Source organism: Neophocaena asiaeorientalis, unplaced genomic scaffold (genome assembly GCF_003031525.2).
Source record: "Neophocaena asiaeorientalis asiaeorientalis breed wild unplaced genomic scaffold, Neophocaena_asiaeorientalis_V1.1 scaffold34, whole genome shotgun sequence".
Lineage (NCBI taxonomy): Eukaryota > Metazoa > Chordata > Mammalia > Artiodactyla > Phocoenidae > Neophocaena > Neophocaena asiaeorientalis.
In genome coordinates this window covers 904,361-923,623 of record NW_020172464.1, presented here as the reverse complement: position 1 = coordinate 923,623, position 19,263 = coordinate 904,361, and the positions used below count along the sequence as shown (strand labels likewise).

The 19,263-nt window shown below is 36.9% G+C and overlaps 1 protein-coding gene across 2 annotated transcripts in view; it reads right to left on the bottom strand.

Moving 5' to 3' along the window:
• CUL4B (cullin 4B) overlaps window positions 1–19,253 on the bottom strand; it is a 32,403-nt gene extending 13,150 nt beyond the window's left edge. For both annotated transcript variants that reach the window (XM_024738130.1, XM_024738131.1), the window contains exons 1-11: window positions 18,540–19,253; window positions 16,338–16,453; window positions 6,555–6,658; window positions 5,253–5,322; window positions 4,390–4,463; window positions 3,432–3,594; window positions 3,062–3,151; window positions 2,679–2,761; window positions 1,982–2,049; window positions 939–1,057; window positions 139–331 (exon numbers count right to left, since the gene is read on the bottom strand). In XM_024738130.1, coding sequence (XP_024593898.1) covers window positions 139–331; window positions 939–1,057; window positions 1,982–2,049; window positions 2,679–2,761; window positions 3,062–3,151; window positions 3,432–3,594; window positions 4,390–4,463; window positions 5,253–5,322; window positions 6,555–6,658; window positions 16,338–16,453; window positions 18,540–19,101 — 1,642 coding nt within the window. In that variant the 5' untranslated portion in view covers window positions 19,102–19,253. The remainder of the gene's footprint in view (window positions 1–138; window positions 332–938; window positions 1,058–1,981; window positions 2,050–2,678; window positions 2,762–3,061; window positions 3,152–3,431; window positions 3,595–4,389; window positions 4,464–5,252; window positions 5,323–6,554; window positions 6,659–16,337; window positions 16,454–18,539) is intronic.
• Between the last annotated feature and the right edge of the window lie 10 nt (window positions 19,254–19,263).

Here is a 19,263-nt window from a genome sequence, read left to right as displayed (position 1 = left end):
TCTTAGAAACCACCAAGTATGCAACTCCAAATAAATTAGGTGTTAATATACAAAACCTTGTCAAAATTTCAGGTTAACTGGAATTTTATGAGTAAAAGAAGAACATTAAAGAACCGGGAAAAGGGACTAGAGAAATACCTATAAGTTCAGCAGGTTTGTTTGGTCTTTTGTTAATGAATGTTTCAAATGCTTCTTTCATGGCGTTGATAAATTTTTCATTCTTCAGGAAACAGATATCAATTATATGGTCAACCTTATCTTTAAAATCCAGCAATTCTTGAACCATGGTCTTATCCTTTTCGGGATTAATTACAATAGTGCTACCAAATGCCTAAAGAAACAAAAATGACTTTCTATTAGAATTTAATTATCTGCAATGAAAACAATCCCCAAATCATATTTTAAGTAGATACACATACTTTAAAATCTCAAAAAATTAAGATAAAGCTGGCTTTGAAGTCAAGAAAATAAAAAAAAATAAAGTTATAAAACATCCAGACTGATGCCATTCATCTATAGTCATAAAATAAGTAATGGCCACTGGCTATATAATATCATAATGGGGCATTATTGTAGAAGTCTCTAAGGTCTTTTTCCTACTTTTAAAAAAGTCCGGTTGAATTTTTAAAAAACAGCAATCTGCCTTCAGTGTAAGGTCAAAGAAAGGAAAGAAATTTGGATCCAAAAAAAGCCCTCTTCCTTTTTCCACATTCACTGCTATAATTATTGGAGCTAGAAATCACGTCAGACATCAAGAAGAGAACTGTTTTATTGCTAATTTGCCACACAGCTATCATTCTCAGGTTGACTGTTCCCAAAATGCCCATTACTTAAAAAAAAAAAAAGGATCTAACAAATAAGAAATTCTTGCTGATATGTACTCTAGATGTATAGATTAAAAGCCATGAGAGAGAAAAAAAACAGGTTAATGTTAATACCTTAATGTATTCAATCCATTGCTGCAAGAGAACCTGAACGCCACCTCGAACTCTACTGAAGAGCTGATACAGGAGAGATAAATCTTGAATTCGGTTTTCATCAAGGAGGCTATTTAAACCTGAATTTTGAAACATTTGGTATTAAAAAAGTGAACCAAAAAGATATTTTAATGAAAAATAAGTTATTGTGATACTGGTCTGAACTATGACTAGTCTGTGATTTTAATACAGAGATGTGCTTTGAATTAAACTCAAAGAAACAATCACCTTTCCAAGTGAAAATTAACTATAGGGAACTTTATATAAAAACAAAAATTGTGTAATGGTTTGTACCATTTAGCATAGTAGATGAGATGTATAAACCAACTTATAAAAATTGGTTTACATAAATACACATTATAAATACCTCATATGTGCAACAGCCACATTATATTTGCATTAGTATACACATATATATATTTCAGAGTATTGGATATGGCCTGTGGTATATCAAAAACCATGCATCAATAGGCCAAGTTTAAATGAAGTTCTAAAGTATTTGATTTTCAGAATGAAATAAAAGTGTAACTGCATTAATGTACTAAAATACCTTAAACAAAAGAAAAGATGGCTGGAGAGAAAGGTAAGACTTTTTTGCCTATTTGTAGCATTGTCAAAGTAAAATTCAGGGTATACTCATAGATCACTTAGGATTAATAGAAATGCTTGGTTTTATATGCTAGAAACAAAAACATTTCAGTGCAAAAAGGAATGCATTTCCTTATTACTTCAGTCTTAAAAATTAAATCAAGAATTCCCCAATTCCCACTGTTTCTTTACTGGAGTTGGTAGTCTCCTCTCATCTCACTCCCTGTATCTTTAAGTTAAGGAAACAGGCACCTCCTGAAAGTTTACTGTGATGAATAGGGAAAAGGGGTTGTGTCCCTCCTCAGAAATGCAGCCACACGCTACCAAACTTTTAAAAGGGCAATCTTTAAAAATTTTTCTACTTGTTTGCTGCTACCATTTTAAAAGTAATCTCTTATTTGTAAATTACCAATTACCTTTCTGAAGAATTGCTGTTAAGTGTTCACCTAGAAGTTGTTTTTCCACAGTAGCAATTAATGACTTTCTACAAGGAAAAAAAAAAGTTTAGAACTATTGACTTTGACTTTCCTGAAAATTTATAGTCTCTCCTGGGGGGGAAAAATCAAATAGCTCATTATATGTTAATTTCAATATTCCTATTCCTATGTATAAATTTATTGTGCTCAGAGTTACTCTACTTTATGACTAGAAGGAAAACATTGCATATTTCAGAATTTGTTACATCACGAAACAAATATTTTAAGGGTCTTGCTATGGCTGGCTTTTCCCAAATTTCTCTGCTTTCACTAGGAAAGTAAGGAATTTATCTGTGCTGCTTACAGGAACTCCTTGCTTGGTAATATTTAGGAAAGCACAGAAATACTTTCTCCTATGAACACCCACTGAATTTTAATCGGCCTGAAGATTTCAAAGATCACATCAGCTTGTAATGCTATTTTTTAATTATATCCTAAACACATACAACCAATTATAAAATCCTTGATTAAATCTAATTAAGTAGGGGAAATAACAACTCGAAGGTTGCATTATGAAAGCAATTGTTAAAGACTCAAGATACCTGAAAAGTTACTAACATGTTTGGGGATGCCCAAAGTGCCTTAAGTGATTCAACAACACAGGTTAAGGCTATTAGGCTGAGCATGTAATACTTACTGGGTGGTCTGATCTAAGTAAGTAATAAGTCTGTCTGCTTCTTCTTCTAGACGTTTGTTAACATGATGAAGATATTCAGGAACCTACAAAGATAGTTTTTTATATTATTGTTTTCCTCCCCATAAATCATTCAGAAAATGTCAACTCCAAAAGATCCTGGGAGCAGCCCTGTCAAATGTGACAGGGTTGAATCATATGTAAAATTATAGGTAGAATTTATGATCCAGAATTCTGGCCTTTAAGAAGAGAGAAAAGAAAGGAGCACCTAAGTGAGAGAAAAGCAGCATAATGTTGGGAAGATAAATGCAAAGGGCAGCTTATGTTCAATAAAGTAGGGTCTATTGTGAGACACAGTGGATTTATTAATCATGATTTTTAAATACCTCTCTTTCCTGCATTAATTTTTGGCCTTCGGCTGCGTAAAGTCGGTTAGTTTCTTCCAAAAATCGTTGTTCAAAAGAATCCTGATAAATCTGGGAAGGGATAACAAAATAAAGGAGTTCAATTATCCAATAAATGTTTATTGAATGCCCTTAATGGGAACAGCACTATGAGTTTGGTTTTTATTTTTTGGCCATGCCTCGCGGCTTGTGGGATCTTAGTTCCCCAACCAGGGATCGAGCCTGGGCCCTCGGCAGTGAGAGAGTGGAGTCCTAACCACTGGACCGCCAGGGAATTTCCCTGAGCTTGCTTTTTAAACATCAAATTAGGGATAGCAATCAGCTCTGTAAGTAAGTGAAGTAGTTGACTTACTTGCAAATCAGAGAGCATGCTTAAAAGGCTTCTCAGTAAACTTCTGTCAATTGCTTCACCATTCCTTTCCCTCTCAATCAAAAGAAGAATGCCATCAATTGTCTTATTCTGGACTTTTTGATCACTTATAATATGAGCCCTAAATAACTCCAGTCCCATATCCCTAAAATAAAAAATATATATAATTTAAATTAATTGATGACAATACCACTTCTGGAGAGGCTTAACTTCTCATCACATGTTAGGGTTCCAGGCTTTGAAGCAGCAATTGTAAAAGTATAAAATCCACACATTTAATTTTAAATAACATTATTAGATTAAAGCATACAGGAAACTCATTTTGTCTTTAATGAAAACTGAAGCTAAATTCCCATCTTCCTCCATAACTAAGTTTTACTGTATTATTTTCTTTGGTGGATTTCTTCCTTGGTCAAATCAAGAGGCAAAATTAGTTCAAAGCTATAAAATGGTCTTCACTGTACTGGTAATGAAGGCTTAATTGCTCATTTGTCATCTGGCTTCAGTACTCAAAAATCAGTAAACTCTGATAATTGCTGTAGGTAGATGCTAGGCACATGATGGGGGGAAGAGCTCATTATACTCTTCTGCTTTTGTGTATACATGGAATTTTCCACAATAATGTTAAAAGATAATGAGTGAAATCTTGATCAGCAACAAAATGATGCACACTCAGACAATCCAGAGCAAACTTTAATCCCCTTGGCTAACAAAGAAACTTCTTCATAAGTTATTATATGCCCAGGGAATGTTAGCTATCTCCAATATTAGCAGAGGCAAAACATAATTAACGAGGTAAAACTGCTAGAAACAGAAGTCTAGAAGCCAAATATGAGTTTTTAGGAGAATATTCACAGTATCACTCTCTTCTATCAGTGTAATTAAGATTTGACTATGATTTGTTACAAATCTTTTCATAATTTTTTTCTGGTATCCTTACCAAATGGAGGGTAGCATTGAATTTTGAAGAACGTAAGTCCTATCCAGAAACAAAAAAATGCTCCTGATCATGATCTGCCAATGAAAAAAAGAAATCAAACAACTTTTTATATTTTGTGAAGCTGAAATATTTTATAAAACAACATTGCAGGGTTTACTTGTATATATACCAGACTACTAGGATCAAACATACAGATAAACACATCTACCTGAGAATATGCCCACACCATTTTTATTAAACCATTAATAAATGTTAATTCTTGCTGTAGTTTCCAGAAAAAAAAAAGACACTTAAAATGGTCTATGACTTCTCTGCAATCTGAGAAGCAACTAAAAATAAAAACAGAATAAAGGGGCATACAATTTTTCCTCAGCAACAGTCCTCAGAGTGAAACTGCCTTAAATTGTATACATGGAATTTTGGGTGGGTGGGATGGATTTTAAGATTTTTAATTTGCAGAATATAAGGTTTAAAATAATACCAGATTAGGGAAAAAGGAAAAGGTTGTGATCTGAATAATCTAAAATGCAGAACCAATCAGGCACCTTCACAAGTAACCAAATAGCGAGTGGGATAGCCATCAAGACTGACAGGCAAAATGTAACTTTTTTAATGAGATACTTTTTTTTTTTTTTGAGATAAACACTTTTTGCTTAAGTGTTACAAAAATAAAAATGATCATAAGGTGCAAGTCATTCTAAAATACTGGTTTATCTGTAACTTGCAGTTTCAAAATAGAAAACTCAACCAAAATTAGTTTCAGTCCCCCCATTGCAAAGCTTATAAAACTAGCATTCCTGTATTTGAAGAAACTTATTTTAACTACAATATTTAGCTGAAATGTAATGCTTTTTCCATCTTACCATCTGTCTGCAATGGTTCTGCCAACATCTATCGATCTTCTTTAGAAAAAGAACACTATCCAATGAATCCGTGAGATATACGTTAAGGATATTTTAAAAGCGCTTAGTACAAGTAATATATGCAACGTAAGAGCACATTTGTCTTAAATACGGAATGCCCTAGGTACTAAATGAAACTAAACAGCACTTAATTATGAAACAAAATGCTACTTCTTAAACTGTAAAAACATGTTAGATCCCACTAAAAAAAAATACCTCCAAAAACAAGTCTTAGTGGGACTTCCCTGGTGGCATAATGGTTAAGCGTGAAGTAAGTCAGAAAGAGAAAGACAAATACCGTATGCTAACACTTACATATGGAATTTAAGAAAAAAAAATGTCATGAAGAACCTAGGGGTAAGACGGGAATAAAGACACAGACCTACTAGAGAATGGACTTGAGGATATGGGGAGGGGGAAGGGTAAGCTGTGACAAAGCGAAAGAGAGGCATGGACAAATATACACGACCAAACTAAGGTAGATAGCTAGTGGGAATGAATCCACCTGCCAATGCAGGGGACACGGGTTCGATCCCTGCTCCACTCCAGCAAGATCCCACATGCCATGGAGCAACTAAGCCCATGCACAACTACTGAGCCTGTGCTCTAGAGCCTGCGTGCCACAACTACTGAAGTGTGCACGCCTAGAGTCCATGCTCCGCAACGAGAAGCCACCGCAATGAGAAGCCCGAGCACAATGAAGAGTAGCCCTCGCTCACCACACCTAGAGAAAGCCCGCACGCAGCAACGAAGACCCAAAGCAGCAAAAAAAAAAAAAAAAAAAACCAAACCAAACCAAAAAACTGTCTTTGAAAAAAACGAAACAAACAACAAAAAAAAACCAAGTCTTAGGGACTTCCCCAGAGGTCCAGTGGTTAAGACTCTGCACTTCCACTGCAGGGGGCACGGGTTCAATCCCTCGTCAGGGAACTAAGATCCTGAAAGCCACTAGGCCAAAACAACAAAAAACAAGTCTTAGATAACTGAGCATTGTGTTTTCAGTTTATTATTTCCCAATTATCTTTCCTCAAAAAGAGTAAAGATATAAAGACATTTTATTTATTTACATTAACAGTACAATGTAGATTTGGACCCTAATTAGAGATAAAAAGTCAAATTTTGCATCTTCTTACTCTAGAGGCAAGATGAACAAAAAATAAATCTACAAAACACAGGCATTCCATTTCAAGCTGGGTTTAAAAGTGAGGGACAGAGAGGGAGGGATAGATGAAAATACAAGGTTTTTTGTTTTTAAAAGGATATTCTCTGAACTGATGAATTTGTGCTTTGATGTGATCTTCACAAATCTGTCTCAGCTGTTTGTACAAGTTTGCAGAAATCTTGTAAGAACAGAGATTTTCCACAGCCTGCAAAATTAAACACATACTTTCTTACGGAGTGAATGGGGAGGGGAGGGGGGATTTCTTGATTATTTACATCAAGTTCCTATTATTTGTTATTTCTACCATGTCGGCTTATTAAAAAGGATTATTCGTCCATTTAAAACACAAGGTAAGGGCTTCCCTGGTGGCACAGTGGTTGAGAGTCTGCCTGCCGATGCAGGGGACACGGGTTCATGCCCCAGTCTGGGAAGATCCCACATGCCGCAGAGCGGCTGGGCCCGTGAGCCACGGCCACTGAGCCTGCACGTCCAGAGCCTGTGCTCTGCAACGGGAGAGGCCACAACAGTGAGAGGCCCGCGTACCGTAAGTAAATAAATAAATAAATAAATAAATAAAAATAAAACACAAGGTAAAATAGCAAAATATCAACATGGGTAGTGAACATTTTTCATAACCAGTGTACTATACCAACCCCACACACACACACAAATTAATACATTTATTGTGGCAGTACAGGTTAAGGATGGAGGGAATCAAGCCAAATTCTCACCTTGTGAAGACCAATTTGTAACAACTGCTACATATAAATTCTGTCTTGTTCTTAAAAATGTTAATTGTTTTCATAAGCAGAATTCCATTTTGAGTTTGAAAATAATTTCACCAATTGTTTATTAGATGGGCTGGGTGGTCCAACCACCACTGAAATAAAATTTATTTATACTTTCTTTGGTTTTCCTGAACAGAGCAATGCAGAATTTATTGCAAGCAGTATTATAATGAGTATGATATAATTATACACAGGGATTTTTCTCCAACATTGCAGCTTAAGAATATTTAAATAAATAGAGGTTTTAAAATTTGCACAATGGGATAAACATTAATTACTAAAGAAATACTGAATTTTTACTTCATTCTAATAGTTGAATTGGTCTTTTATACTCAGATCCCAAAAGGACAAACTTGAGATTTCAGTGAGTTTCTTCTTATGTGCATCAAAAGACTTTCAAATTTAATACAACAGGCATGGTAAAACTCTTTGGATGAACTCTGATATAATCTACAATTTCAACTATTAATGACTTAAGTATAACACCAGGATTTTTTTCTCACCACAACACAAGGCAAAAATTCCATTAAAATTGACTCTAAGGGACCATCCAAGTCCTCTTGGTTGGAGTGGAATTTTATAAATATGTAGCTGGAAGTCATATTCCCAGCATGCACGTCCAGCAAATAAACTAGCAAATGAAAAGAAAGCTTAAAGGAAACCACTTATACCAAAGGAGGAAAGGCACTACACCTTACCAGGAAACAGCACTTAGATATAGCAGCTAAGGAGGAATAAGAAGGCTAAGTCTCTGCTGGCCACCCCTTTCCATGGGGCCTTGGGTCAGGCCACAAATGCCTAAGTGTGTGTTTATGTTTATTTCATGTGCCTGACTGGTTCACATTAGTCCTCTATGGACTCTCTTCCTTCCTCCTTTAGTAGTCTTCTCATTGTATCTTGGTGTTCCTTTTGAGTGACTAATTTTCTCAGCATTTCTTGTTTTCCTGCTTAGATTCTGTCTTTGTATTTCACCTTCTCCACATTTCCCACCTGCAGTACTTTTCCGAGTCCTCCTTCACCATTCCCTTCTGCTGTGTTACTCTTTCTTCCATATATTAGTTCTCATCGCATCTATTTATTTTCTTACACAAGATACCATATTCCCTTACTACTCAGCTAGGTTCCACTTCTTCCAATAAGCTTTCCTTAATTGCCTTGGCTACCAGTGACTCATTTGGCACTATCACCGATCATACCACACTGACTTGTCCCTGAGTCAATATTGTATCTCTTAATGTGTATATCCTGTCCCCCAACTCTCCTTAATGACAGAAAGAGACCATGTGCTCATGTACCTATATGTTCTTTAATACTTTTTGGGCTTTGAACCAGGTGAATATAGTAAATATTCAAAAAACTAATGTAGGGCTTCCCTGGTGGCGCAGTGGTTGAGAGTCCGCCTGCCGATGCAGGGGACATGGGTTCATGCCCTGGTCCAGGAAGATCCCACATGCCGCGGAGCAGCTGGGCCCGTGAGCCATGGCCGCTGAGCCTGAGCATCCAGAGCCTGTGCTCCGCAACGGGAGAGGCCACAGCAGTGAGAGGCCCACGTACTGCAAAAAAAACCCAAAAACCAAAAAACAAACAAACAAAAACCCCTAATGTACCTATAACTAGCAATGTGTCCTGCACACAGAAGGGGCTTACAGCGTAAGGAGAAAACTGGTTGGAAAACATGTAATTACAAGATACTGTGTTGGGTGCTATGATGGGGATAAGATAGAGGTGAGGTCCCTAACCCAATTTTTAGGGCAGAGGCAAGTCAGGAAAGGCTTCCGGAGCACAAGTAAAGAGGTGGAGTCCCAAAGACCCTGTGGGAAATAGATAAAGAGCTTATGGGAATAGTGAGAAATAAGAGAATTAAGCTGGTCTTCATATGCATACAGCTTCAGCTATGTTTAGCTGGAGAATGGTTTAAGATATGAGAAGCAACAACAGAAGGAAAGGGAAAGGCAGGAGGATCTAAGGTGAGTTTTGAAGGTCAAGATGGAAGAGAACATCCTGCTTCTCTAATTTAGCCTTGACTGCTTAACATATAGACCAGATCTAGTAATTTCCGTTCCTTAAGAACTTTTCCATCAAGCTCTTCAGGTACCATTTATGGAGAAATCCCATAAGTGGTATAAAAAAATACAAAGGACTGAATGGTATGGTGCATGGTCTACTATCATTTATGTAAATTAAAAAAAAGAAAGAAAATTAATTAAAAAAACCTCCACACAGGGCTTCCCTGGTGGCGCAGTGGTTGAGAGTCCGCCTGCCAATGCAGGGGACGCGGGTTCGTGCCCTGGTCTGGGGGGATCCCGTGTGCCGCAAAGCGGCGGGGCCCGTGGGCCGTGGCCACTGGGCCTGTGCATCCGGGGCCTGTGCTCTGCAATGGGAGAGGCCACAATGGTGAGAGGCCCGCGTACCGCAAAATAAAAACCTCCACACAGTTGTTTTTACACACGTGAACCATTTCTGGAATAATACACCCAATTATGTTTGTCAAGAGGGTTATTAGCTGGGGGAGCAGGGTTGGAAGATGGAGTGGAAGTGAAACTTTATTACATGCTCTGTAATACTTTTGGGGCTTTGAACCAGATGAATATTCTAACTATTAAAAAAACTTAAGTACTTGCCTCCCCCAATAAAACCCTATCTTCCCCACCACCATACTTTTTAGCACGGCATTCAAGGCTCAATAGTACCATTATTTTACTCTCACGTCTGTCTATAATCTTCTGTACACCTCGTGATCTAAATACTCTGCTTTGCTCACTTTCAAGCAAGGTTTGTTTGGAGCAATCATGTGTGCCTAAAACAGTGGCTTCCAAAAGTTTTTGACAAGCCACAGTAAGAAATACATTTTATGTCACAATTCATTATACATAAAATTTATGTAATTGAAACAAAATCTTCATGAAACTGTACTTACCATTACTATGTGTGATGTACTCCGATATTTTCTATTTTACCTTTTTTTAAAAATGCTGGTCACAAACTACTAATTTCATGAGCCTACTAGAATATAAGCACCTTAGGGGCAAGGACTAGGTGATCTCTATATGCGCATGGCATTTGTCCAGCTTTGCACACAGTAAGCGGTCACACAGTCACTGATTCAACACAAGAATGGGGTGTTTACTAAGTACTCTGTCCTGTTAGGTGCTGGGATAGAAACATGAATAAGTGTTAAATCACTACTGAGGAGCTTGAGGTAAACTCTATTTTATTCCAGACCTTTGAAAAGCACTTTTAGACATGTATCATTTTACATTTCAGTAAACACTCTGGAAATCCCTAGAAGTTTGATCTGGTATAATTATTACTAATATAACCTTGTTTCACAGATAACTATTTGTATTAAACATTCTGGATAATTCTTTAAGTCTCTTAAATAAAACTATCTTTTTACTTAAGCTCCCAATCACTACTGGTTAAATATGCTGCCTTAAATCTTTTTTGCAGGTAGTTGGATATAAGATAAAAACATTCTAATAAGGTTTTAACTTTTAGTCCTCTAAATCCCAGCCCCTTCCCTCCAAAATTCATACATTGCATCAAACACATGTTTGTCTGAAGAAAAAAAAAACTCCTAAGAAAATATAAACGTGTAGCAAATGAAATGCAAAACTATACTTCCTGAAATTTGCAGAATATAAGATTTAGAAACAGCAAAGGCACATAAGCTTGCATTTGGGACGAGGAAAAGAGTGGAAATGAGGGTAAGAAGACTAGAATAAAAAAAATGAAGAGGATTAAAATAAGGATAAAAATACAAAGATGCAAAAATAAATGGTAAGGGAGGAAATCTGGAAAATTTTCTGATTTAGCAACAACAGACACTGAAGAAATTAAATTCCCACCAGGGTGCTGAACTTTGGTCACTGGCCTAACAGGTTGGGGCTTATTTTTCAAACCATAATGTTTAAAGAGAGAAAGAAAAGCATACCACAAAACTTTTCAACAACTGATACAACAATAAAACTCAAAATTATGTCTTTTTACATCTAGTAAAAATGCCTAAAATAAGATAATCAAAATATATCAAAAACTAAGAATTTGCAGAAAGGAAGCCGAACAATGAAACCTAAATTATTTCTCTTTTTACATCTAGTAAAAATGCCTAAAATAAGATAATCAAAATATATCAAAAACTAAGAATTTGCAGAAAGGAAGCCGAACAATGAAACCTAAATTATTTCTCTTTTTACATCTAGTAAAAATGCCTAAAATAAGATAATCAAAATATATCAAAAACTAAGAATTTGCAGAAAGGAAGCCGAACAATGAAACCTAAATTATTTCTCTTTTTACATCTAGTAAAAAGAGTTTAAATAAGACAAATTATCAAGGACTAAGAATTTGTAGTTGGGATAAATAGCAGGGATAGTATTAACAATTCAGTAAAAACAGGAGTAATAGTAACGTGACAGACTTAGCTTAAACACATCAAAGGTTAAACTTACAGAACATAATACCTAGTCATCAACACAGAATATAATAGCTTGTCACCTCTGCTAAGAATCTACTACCTGCTCTCCACTGACTGCTTAAGAAACCTGATTTTACAATGGAAAATAACCTATACTCAGATGGATGCACTATTTGCTTCCAGTCTTGCGGTCATGTACTTGATGAATGAATCATTAATTGAAAGGCTCCATTATTTAAAATTTATTTCACAAAAAGCTAACCAAACAAGAGTTCTCATTATTAATGATGAAATTATTTTCATCAGAATTGAAGTATGGACTAAGCTTAGCTTCAAAGATAATAGCTAAAAATTTATGCTAAGAATAAATGTAACACTCATACAGAAACCAGCCAGCTCCAAAAAAGGTAGCTGATTTAAAAACACTACACAGCTATTCACACAAGGCTGAGAACATGAGGAAAATAATCCCATTACTTAAAATATCACTTAGTAAAAAAGTCACACACCAAAACCAAGATGCCAACTATTAAGATACTACATATAAAAACAAGACACATTTTTGAGCAGTGCAGAGGGACACTGTTCCTAGAGAGTTCTCTTTTTCTATTATTTTTTCACTTTGGCTAATGATGTTTTCTGATGCATATTTGGGATGTAATCTATTTATCAGCCAGCTGTTCTGGCCCAGTGTGGATTTAGAATTTAAAAACATGTGTGGCTTTAGAGATGTATAATAAAACATAATCTTAAAGATACCTTTTTTAAAGACTCAAATACTATTTATCATCATCATCACTGATGACACGGACATACAGCAGGCAGTGTAGTAAGTACGTTTTTGCAGTATTTTATTTACAACTGAACAACCCTGCCATATAGGTAGTCTCCCCATTTTGCAAATGAGGAAACCAAGGCTTAGAGAAGTAACTCACCCAAAGTTATCATGAGTGGCAGATCTCAAATCAAAGGCAGGCTGAACAACTCAAAAGTCAGTGCATTTAACCATACTCCTATCTGTAGTCAATCAAAAACAAACAAGCAAACAAACAAAAAAACCCAAACCAAAACAACATGAACCACTGCCTCACTCTTAACAGGATTTCAAGGTTGTGGAGCAAAGATAATTTTTTTTTTTTTTTTGCGGTACCGGGCCCCTCACCGCCATGGCCCCTCCCGCCGTGGAGCACAGGCTCTGGACGCGCAGGCCCAGCGGCCATGGCCCACGGGCCCAGCCGCAACGCGGGATCCTCCAGGACCGGGGCACGAACCAGCGCCCCCCGCAGTGGCAGGCAGACTCCCAACCACTGCACCACCAGGGAAGCCCGGAAAGATAATTTTTAAACTCAGGTACAAGTCACACTTTAAATCACTTTTAAAAGACAACGTTTACTTATTGCAAATATACTCAGAACAGCACATTCTTTTCTAGAAATTAAAAACTTACGAGGTAGTATATGCAATCCACACTAGGGAAGACTTCCATGCTTAAGCCTTAAAGCAAAATGGTTTTTCATTCATAGAAAAAAGTTCTGCATAGACATATGCCAAGTAAGTATTTACTTCAGGGACGGGGGCGTGGGGTGTGTGCTGAGGAGTTTGGAGAACTTTTGTTTGGTACACTACATACTTCTATATTGCTTCAATTTTAGAAGAGTACTTTTAAATTACATTTCAACCTGTTAAAAATCCAACAAGCACCTGAAATCCAGATGGTATGAAATTATTTTACTCCCTTTATCCTCTTTTTTGAACTTGAACACCTCAAAATAATCTTTCTGAGAACAATCCCAAGAAGCATTTATAAAATTAAGGTCAAAAACAGCAAAAGAGCTAGAAACAAATGCTTTTGAATTTATTATTACAGAAGTAGGAAAGTATTATGAAAAATGCAAAGAGTGAAAAGTTGTAACACTGACTTTAGGCTAAAGAAATGCAACTGAACAACAGCAGGTAAAGAATTCTGAAGTACAATAAAGGAAAAACAAAAAATGTGAGCTATGAGCTCTTGAAACACAAAGGGATTTAACAGAATCAACTTACCAGGAAAAATATTTTTTTAACCCAAAAGCTCTAGAAAAATATTCAAGGTAAAGTAAATAGGGTTCGTTAGCAACTACAATCAATATGTTATAAATATGGGGACTTCCCTGTTGGTGCAGCAGTTAAGACTGAGTTCCCAATGCAGGGAGCCCAGGTTTGATCCCTGGTCAGGGAACTAGATTCCACACGCATGCTGAAACTAAGAGTTAGCATGCCACAACTAAAGAGCCCGTGAGCCGCAACTAGGGAGCTTGCCTGCCGCAACTAAGACCTGGAGCAACCAAATAAATAAGTAAATAAATAAATAATTTTGTTTTAAATGTCAGAAATACGTAAAGTAACACATTACTGAAATTAAAGATGCTGTATGCCAGCAAATCCAAAGAAACACCATATACAAGCACGAATGAAAAATTACCTTCTTTTTTTAAATTTATTTATTTATTTTTGGCTGCGTTGGGTCTTCATTGCTGCGTGCGGGCTTCTTCCTAGTTGCAGCGAGTGGGGACTACTCTTCGCTGCAGTGCGTGGGCCTCTCATTGCTGTGGCCTCTTCCGTTGCATAGCATGGGATCAAGCACACGGGCTTCAGTAGTTGTGGCATGGGGTTAAGATCCCACATGCCGCGGAGCAACTAGGCCCGTGAGCCACAACTACTGAGCCTGCGCTCCGCAACAAGAGAGGCCACGATAGTGAGAGGCCCGCGCACCACGATGAAGAGTGGCCCCCGCTTGCCACAACTATAGAAAGCCCTTGCACAGAAACAAAGACCCAACACAGCCAAAAATAAATTAATTAATTAATTAATTTTTTTTAAAAAAAGTAAGAAGACCCAACTGTCTTAGAAAAAAAAAACCCATGTCCCCTGCGCTGGCAGGTGGATTCTTAACCACTGCGCCACCAGGGAAGCCCCCCAAAATTACCTTCTTTGATGACAAAGTTTCTTTTCCTAAAGTAAGACTATTTGCTTCAAACACTGCACTACAGAGGTATGTGAAGTGCTGTGGTATATTAGTGAAAGTGCACTGGACTAAAAACTTGGGCATCTCGGTTTAAGTCCCCTGCTCTGCCAATACATGACTCTAGACTTTGGAGTCCCTGAGACTCCATTTCCTCATCAATAGAATAGGGATGATAACTACTACCTTATCTACTTCACAAAGGGTTTCTATAATGCTTAAATGAGATAATCCTACTTTGTAGGCTGTCACATACACTAAACAAAGAAAAGATACTGGACCACATAATCGCTTAAGGCCTTTCCAACTGTCATTCAACTTTTATTACTGTACAACTCAGGAGCCACATGTGCAATATACCAACATAGCCAAATGAGGTGGGCTTATCCTTAATACCTTAGTACTACTACTGACTACTACCTGACACTTACATAGCATTATAATGCTTATAATATTACACAGCATCATTACTATGTATTCGGCACCGTTCTGTTTGGCATGCACTGACGCATTAAATTTAAACAGCAACAGAAACTGGTGATCTCAATTGACCTATTACAAGTGAAAAAGTCATACTGTGCCTTATGAAAAAGTTTAACTAGTGATAACATCAACTTATATTTCTATCGTACTGCTTCAAGGTGTTTTTCACAAGCATCTTATTTGAGTCTTATAAGCAACGCTGTGAGGTAGATAGAGCAGGAGTTCTTCCCCCATTTACAAAGGAGGAAACAGAAGCTGAGAGAGGTTTAGTACCTTGCCCAAGACCACAAGGGTAATAGAGCCAAAACTAGATCCCTTTGTCTTTTGACTCCTAATCCACTGTTTGTCCATCACCAAACTATCTCTACAACTAAAATGAATAGATGAAAACTACAAATTCTGATAAACTGAACCAACATAATTTCTTACAAAGTACTCATCAATACAAAAACTCAAGCCATTGGATTTTTTTTTTAATATGAAACTGCTGACTCTATAATGGAAAGTAACTTCTTGAATTGGTTGTGGCAAAAATACAGTAGGTCAAAGTATCTTGGTAGCAAGAAGTCTAAATCAGGAATTGCCCTTAATTGTATATTTACGTTCAACACTTCAAATACAGATCCATTTGTTAAGCAAAAGAAACAAACCTGAACCTCAGACCAAGTTGCTGAACTACAACCTGCTGATCATTTTTGGGCTAAGGTATGTCTTGTAGACCAGGAGAAAAGACAAACATAAAGAACAAGAGAAAGAAATGGCAAAAGTATGCTAACAGCAAAGACGGAGAATAAAGTATATGGAGAATATCTGCATTTCTTGAGGGCTTTCCTATATATGTAACACCACTTAGCAAGAAGTATCACAACAGAAAGACATGTCACCAGAAATCATCTTTGGGATCCAGGCTATAGGATTCTATTATAGGTCAAACTTATTACAGCTAGGTACTCCTAACTGTAAATCCTAATTAGAAGGGTCCAAGATAAGCCCAATTTATACCAATAAGACTGTACCCATAGTTTATGTCAGAACATATGGTCTGATTATAAAACAGAGCGCATATATTAATCAAGAAATTGTAATTAGAAGGGAACCAAAAATCTACATAAGCACCCATTTCAGAAAGTAAAATCCATATACATTTCACCTCAATTTACACTAACCAAATCTGGTAATCCAAGTTAATACATACCTGATAGAGTTCTTCTAAATTGTACTTAATCGAAGTACTATTCTGGATAGCTTCCACTGCTTCTTTCAGTTTCTGCCATGTTTCATCTGTGTAGTTTTCTGGTAATTTAGGCTTATCTAGATGATATGTAAAAGGTTGATAATCAGAATAATATGTAGGATATAGTAATGAAAAGATCCACAAAATACTAGTATTACTGCTCTTTAAGGGTAAATTGTTATAAGTATTATATCTAACTATTAAAGTAACCATTATATTTAGGCTTAGTATAAAGAATAAAATTTGAAATGCCAGAATACTGTGTAAGTCATTTTGACTCACCTATTAAAACTGAAGGTGAGGGTTTTTTCCTGCTATTGACTGAATTGCTTCAAAAAATAAAAATTCAAGAATGACAAACAAAAAATGAACAATCCTGATCCTATTCCATCATGTGTAAACCAAAGTCAACATGAATTTTGTACCTGAAATGTAAAATACTGAGTGCCTACTATGTACAAGGTACTTTATAAACATCTTAATTTTCCTAATAATGTCCTAAGGAAAGTATTATTATCCTTATTTGGCAAATGAGGCTGGAAGACTCATTTAGTAAGGCTTGCCCAAGGTCACCATAGCTAGTCAATGGTAAAACTGGGATTCTAACTCAGGTCTGTTTGACCCCCTTATTTATGTAGCATCTACAGGAATGGAGAGAAACATCTTAATTCATGTTTTGATTTAAACTGCATTTATGAGCAGAGTAAAATATTAAAAAATTAAAACATCCAAACAACTGCAGAACCTATGTAGCACTTTCAGAATGGAAAGGTACATCTTAATCCAGGCTTTAAACTTCACTGACCAGCAATGAGGCTTTTTTAAATTAAAACATCCAGATACCTTAATAATGTGTTTTTATTTTGGGAGGGGGAGAAAAAAACCCAAACAAAATCTCTGAAACCGGTATACAAATGCAATTAGGGTCATAGCTCATCTCTTTAAAAAATCCTTGGGTATTAAATTGATATATTTTAAATAAAACAGTGAACAAATTAGTCAATTACAATTCATATTTACTTCAGAAAACTCTACTATTAAATCAAAAAGATTACAACCCTTGAGAGCCTGGAGGTGGGAGAGGAGTGATAGAAAAAAGAAAAGGTTAAAAATAAACAACACTATACTCTGCTTAGAACAAAATAGAGCATATTACTGATTTCCACACTAATGTTGAAAATACAAGCATGGAGAATCTAATTTTCTCAATACTAATATTTAGCCACAAGGCACTGTTCTGGTAAATATTACTTTAGTTCATTCATTTTACTTGCCCATTTAATAAACATTCTAGCATCCACTACTTGCCAGTTAAGAGTGTCGAAAAAGTCAGAGAAACAGAAACACACTCAAGAGATTAAAAAGTAATTCAGCTCAATTACATTTAAAAAAATTGACGTTACATTTTCATCAATGCATTCACAGTACTCTCAAGCACATATCTCAAAAACTTGAAATGAACAGATTTTCGTAAAAGTTGCAGGTCAGTACTTTAAGACCCATTTCAGTGATTTAAAAAAAAGATGTAGTAATTGTTCCTATCTTTAGACTAGTGGTACACAGAGTTACTACTGTGTATACACAGTATTTTCACTTCCAAACCCTACCTTTGGAAAGAAATGAAGAGATCATAAATACTTTTCTCCAACTATTGCTTCCACAATGAGTTTCAAGAGTGTAGTATCAACATTATAAATCTAACTATAAGCCTTCTTTGAACATGAAAAAAATCACTAGTCCTACCTGCATTTCTAGGGACTAGATAACGTGGCCTACTGAAGGATAAAAATAAAAATCCCAGCAGTGCCAAGGTTCACTATGCACCTGAAATAAATAAACCTTTTTAGAATACAAATTTCTCACCTGTAAAATCCGGATCAATCATATCGACTGTCAGTGTTATAAGGCATAACAGATTAGATACAATAGGCTGAGACAGACCTCAAAATACTGCACAGAAACACCTGGTGTCTGCTTCAGCACAAGGATACTAACCACCCCCGGAAAATGAACCCTCCACCCAAAAGGGACCTCCCTCCACCTCATTGATTATGCATAAAACATTAGGCCATCTCTATACTGTTTAATATATTAACAGAAATAGAGCACGTGACCACTCAAGTGTCAAATCCTTAGGTGATTATGGATTTTGGCCTTGGTTACCTTTAAAATTCTTGATCACTAACTTCTTAGCAGAGCCAGGCTTGCTGTTAGCAAAGCTAGAGACGGTGGTAGAAGATTTGGCTAGGCCGTTTGCGTGATGCACTGAAGCCACAGAAGAGATTAATATACTCTTATTTTTAAGTTGCTGCTGCTGAGATGTTGCAGCAGTTGGTGAAGAGGAGGAGGAGGAGGAGGAGGATTCCTCAGCCATCTTCGCATCAAACCCTACAAACTCCAGGGTGTCTTCAAAACGCAGCTTCTTCTGTATCGGTACGTGGCTGGGAGCAGCCACTGAAACCCCCAGGCAGGAGAAGGACGAGGTTGAAGGGGATGCCGAATCCCTGGGTTGTAAAGGAGTGGAAGAGGAGGGAGAGGTGGAATCAAAGTCTTCTCTCTCGTTACTACTGTTACTGCCGCTGCTGCTGCTGCTGCTGTTTAACTTTCTCTTCTTGGCAGAGGTGGGCGGAGTGGTGCTGGTATTACCATCAGTGGCAGATCTGACCTCCTGAGCAGCAGCAGCAGCAGCTGAGGGATTGGGGGAAGAAAAACCTGTTGGAAACATGAAAATAGCGGGGTCAACAGGCAGACGAGCATCAAAAACCTACGTTTATATGCCTGAGTGCGTGTAGGAGAAAAGGTGGCAATGCTAGAGGGGGAAGGGAAGAAAGAGAGGAGAAACACAGAGGACGAGAAGGAAAGTGAAGGGGGGGGGGCCACCGGGGGA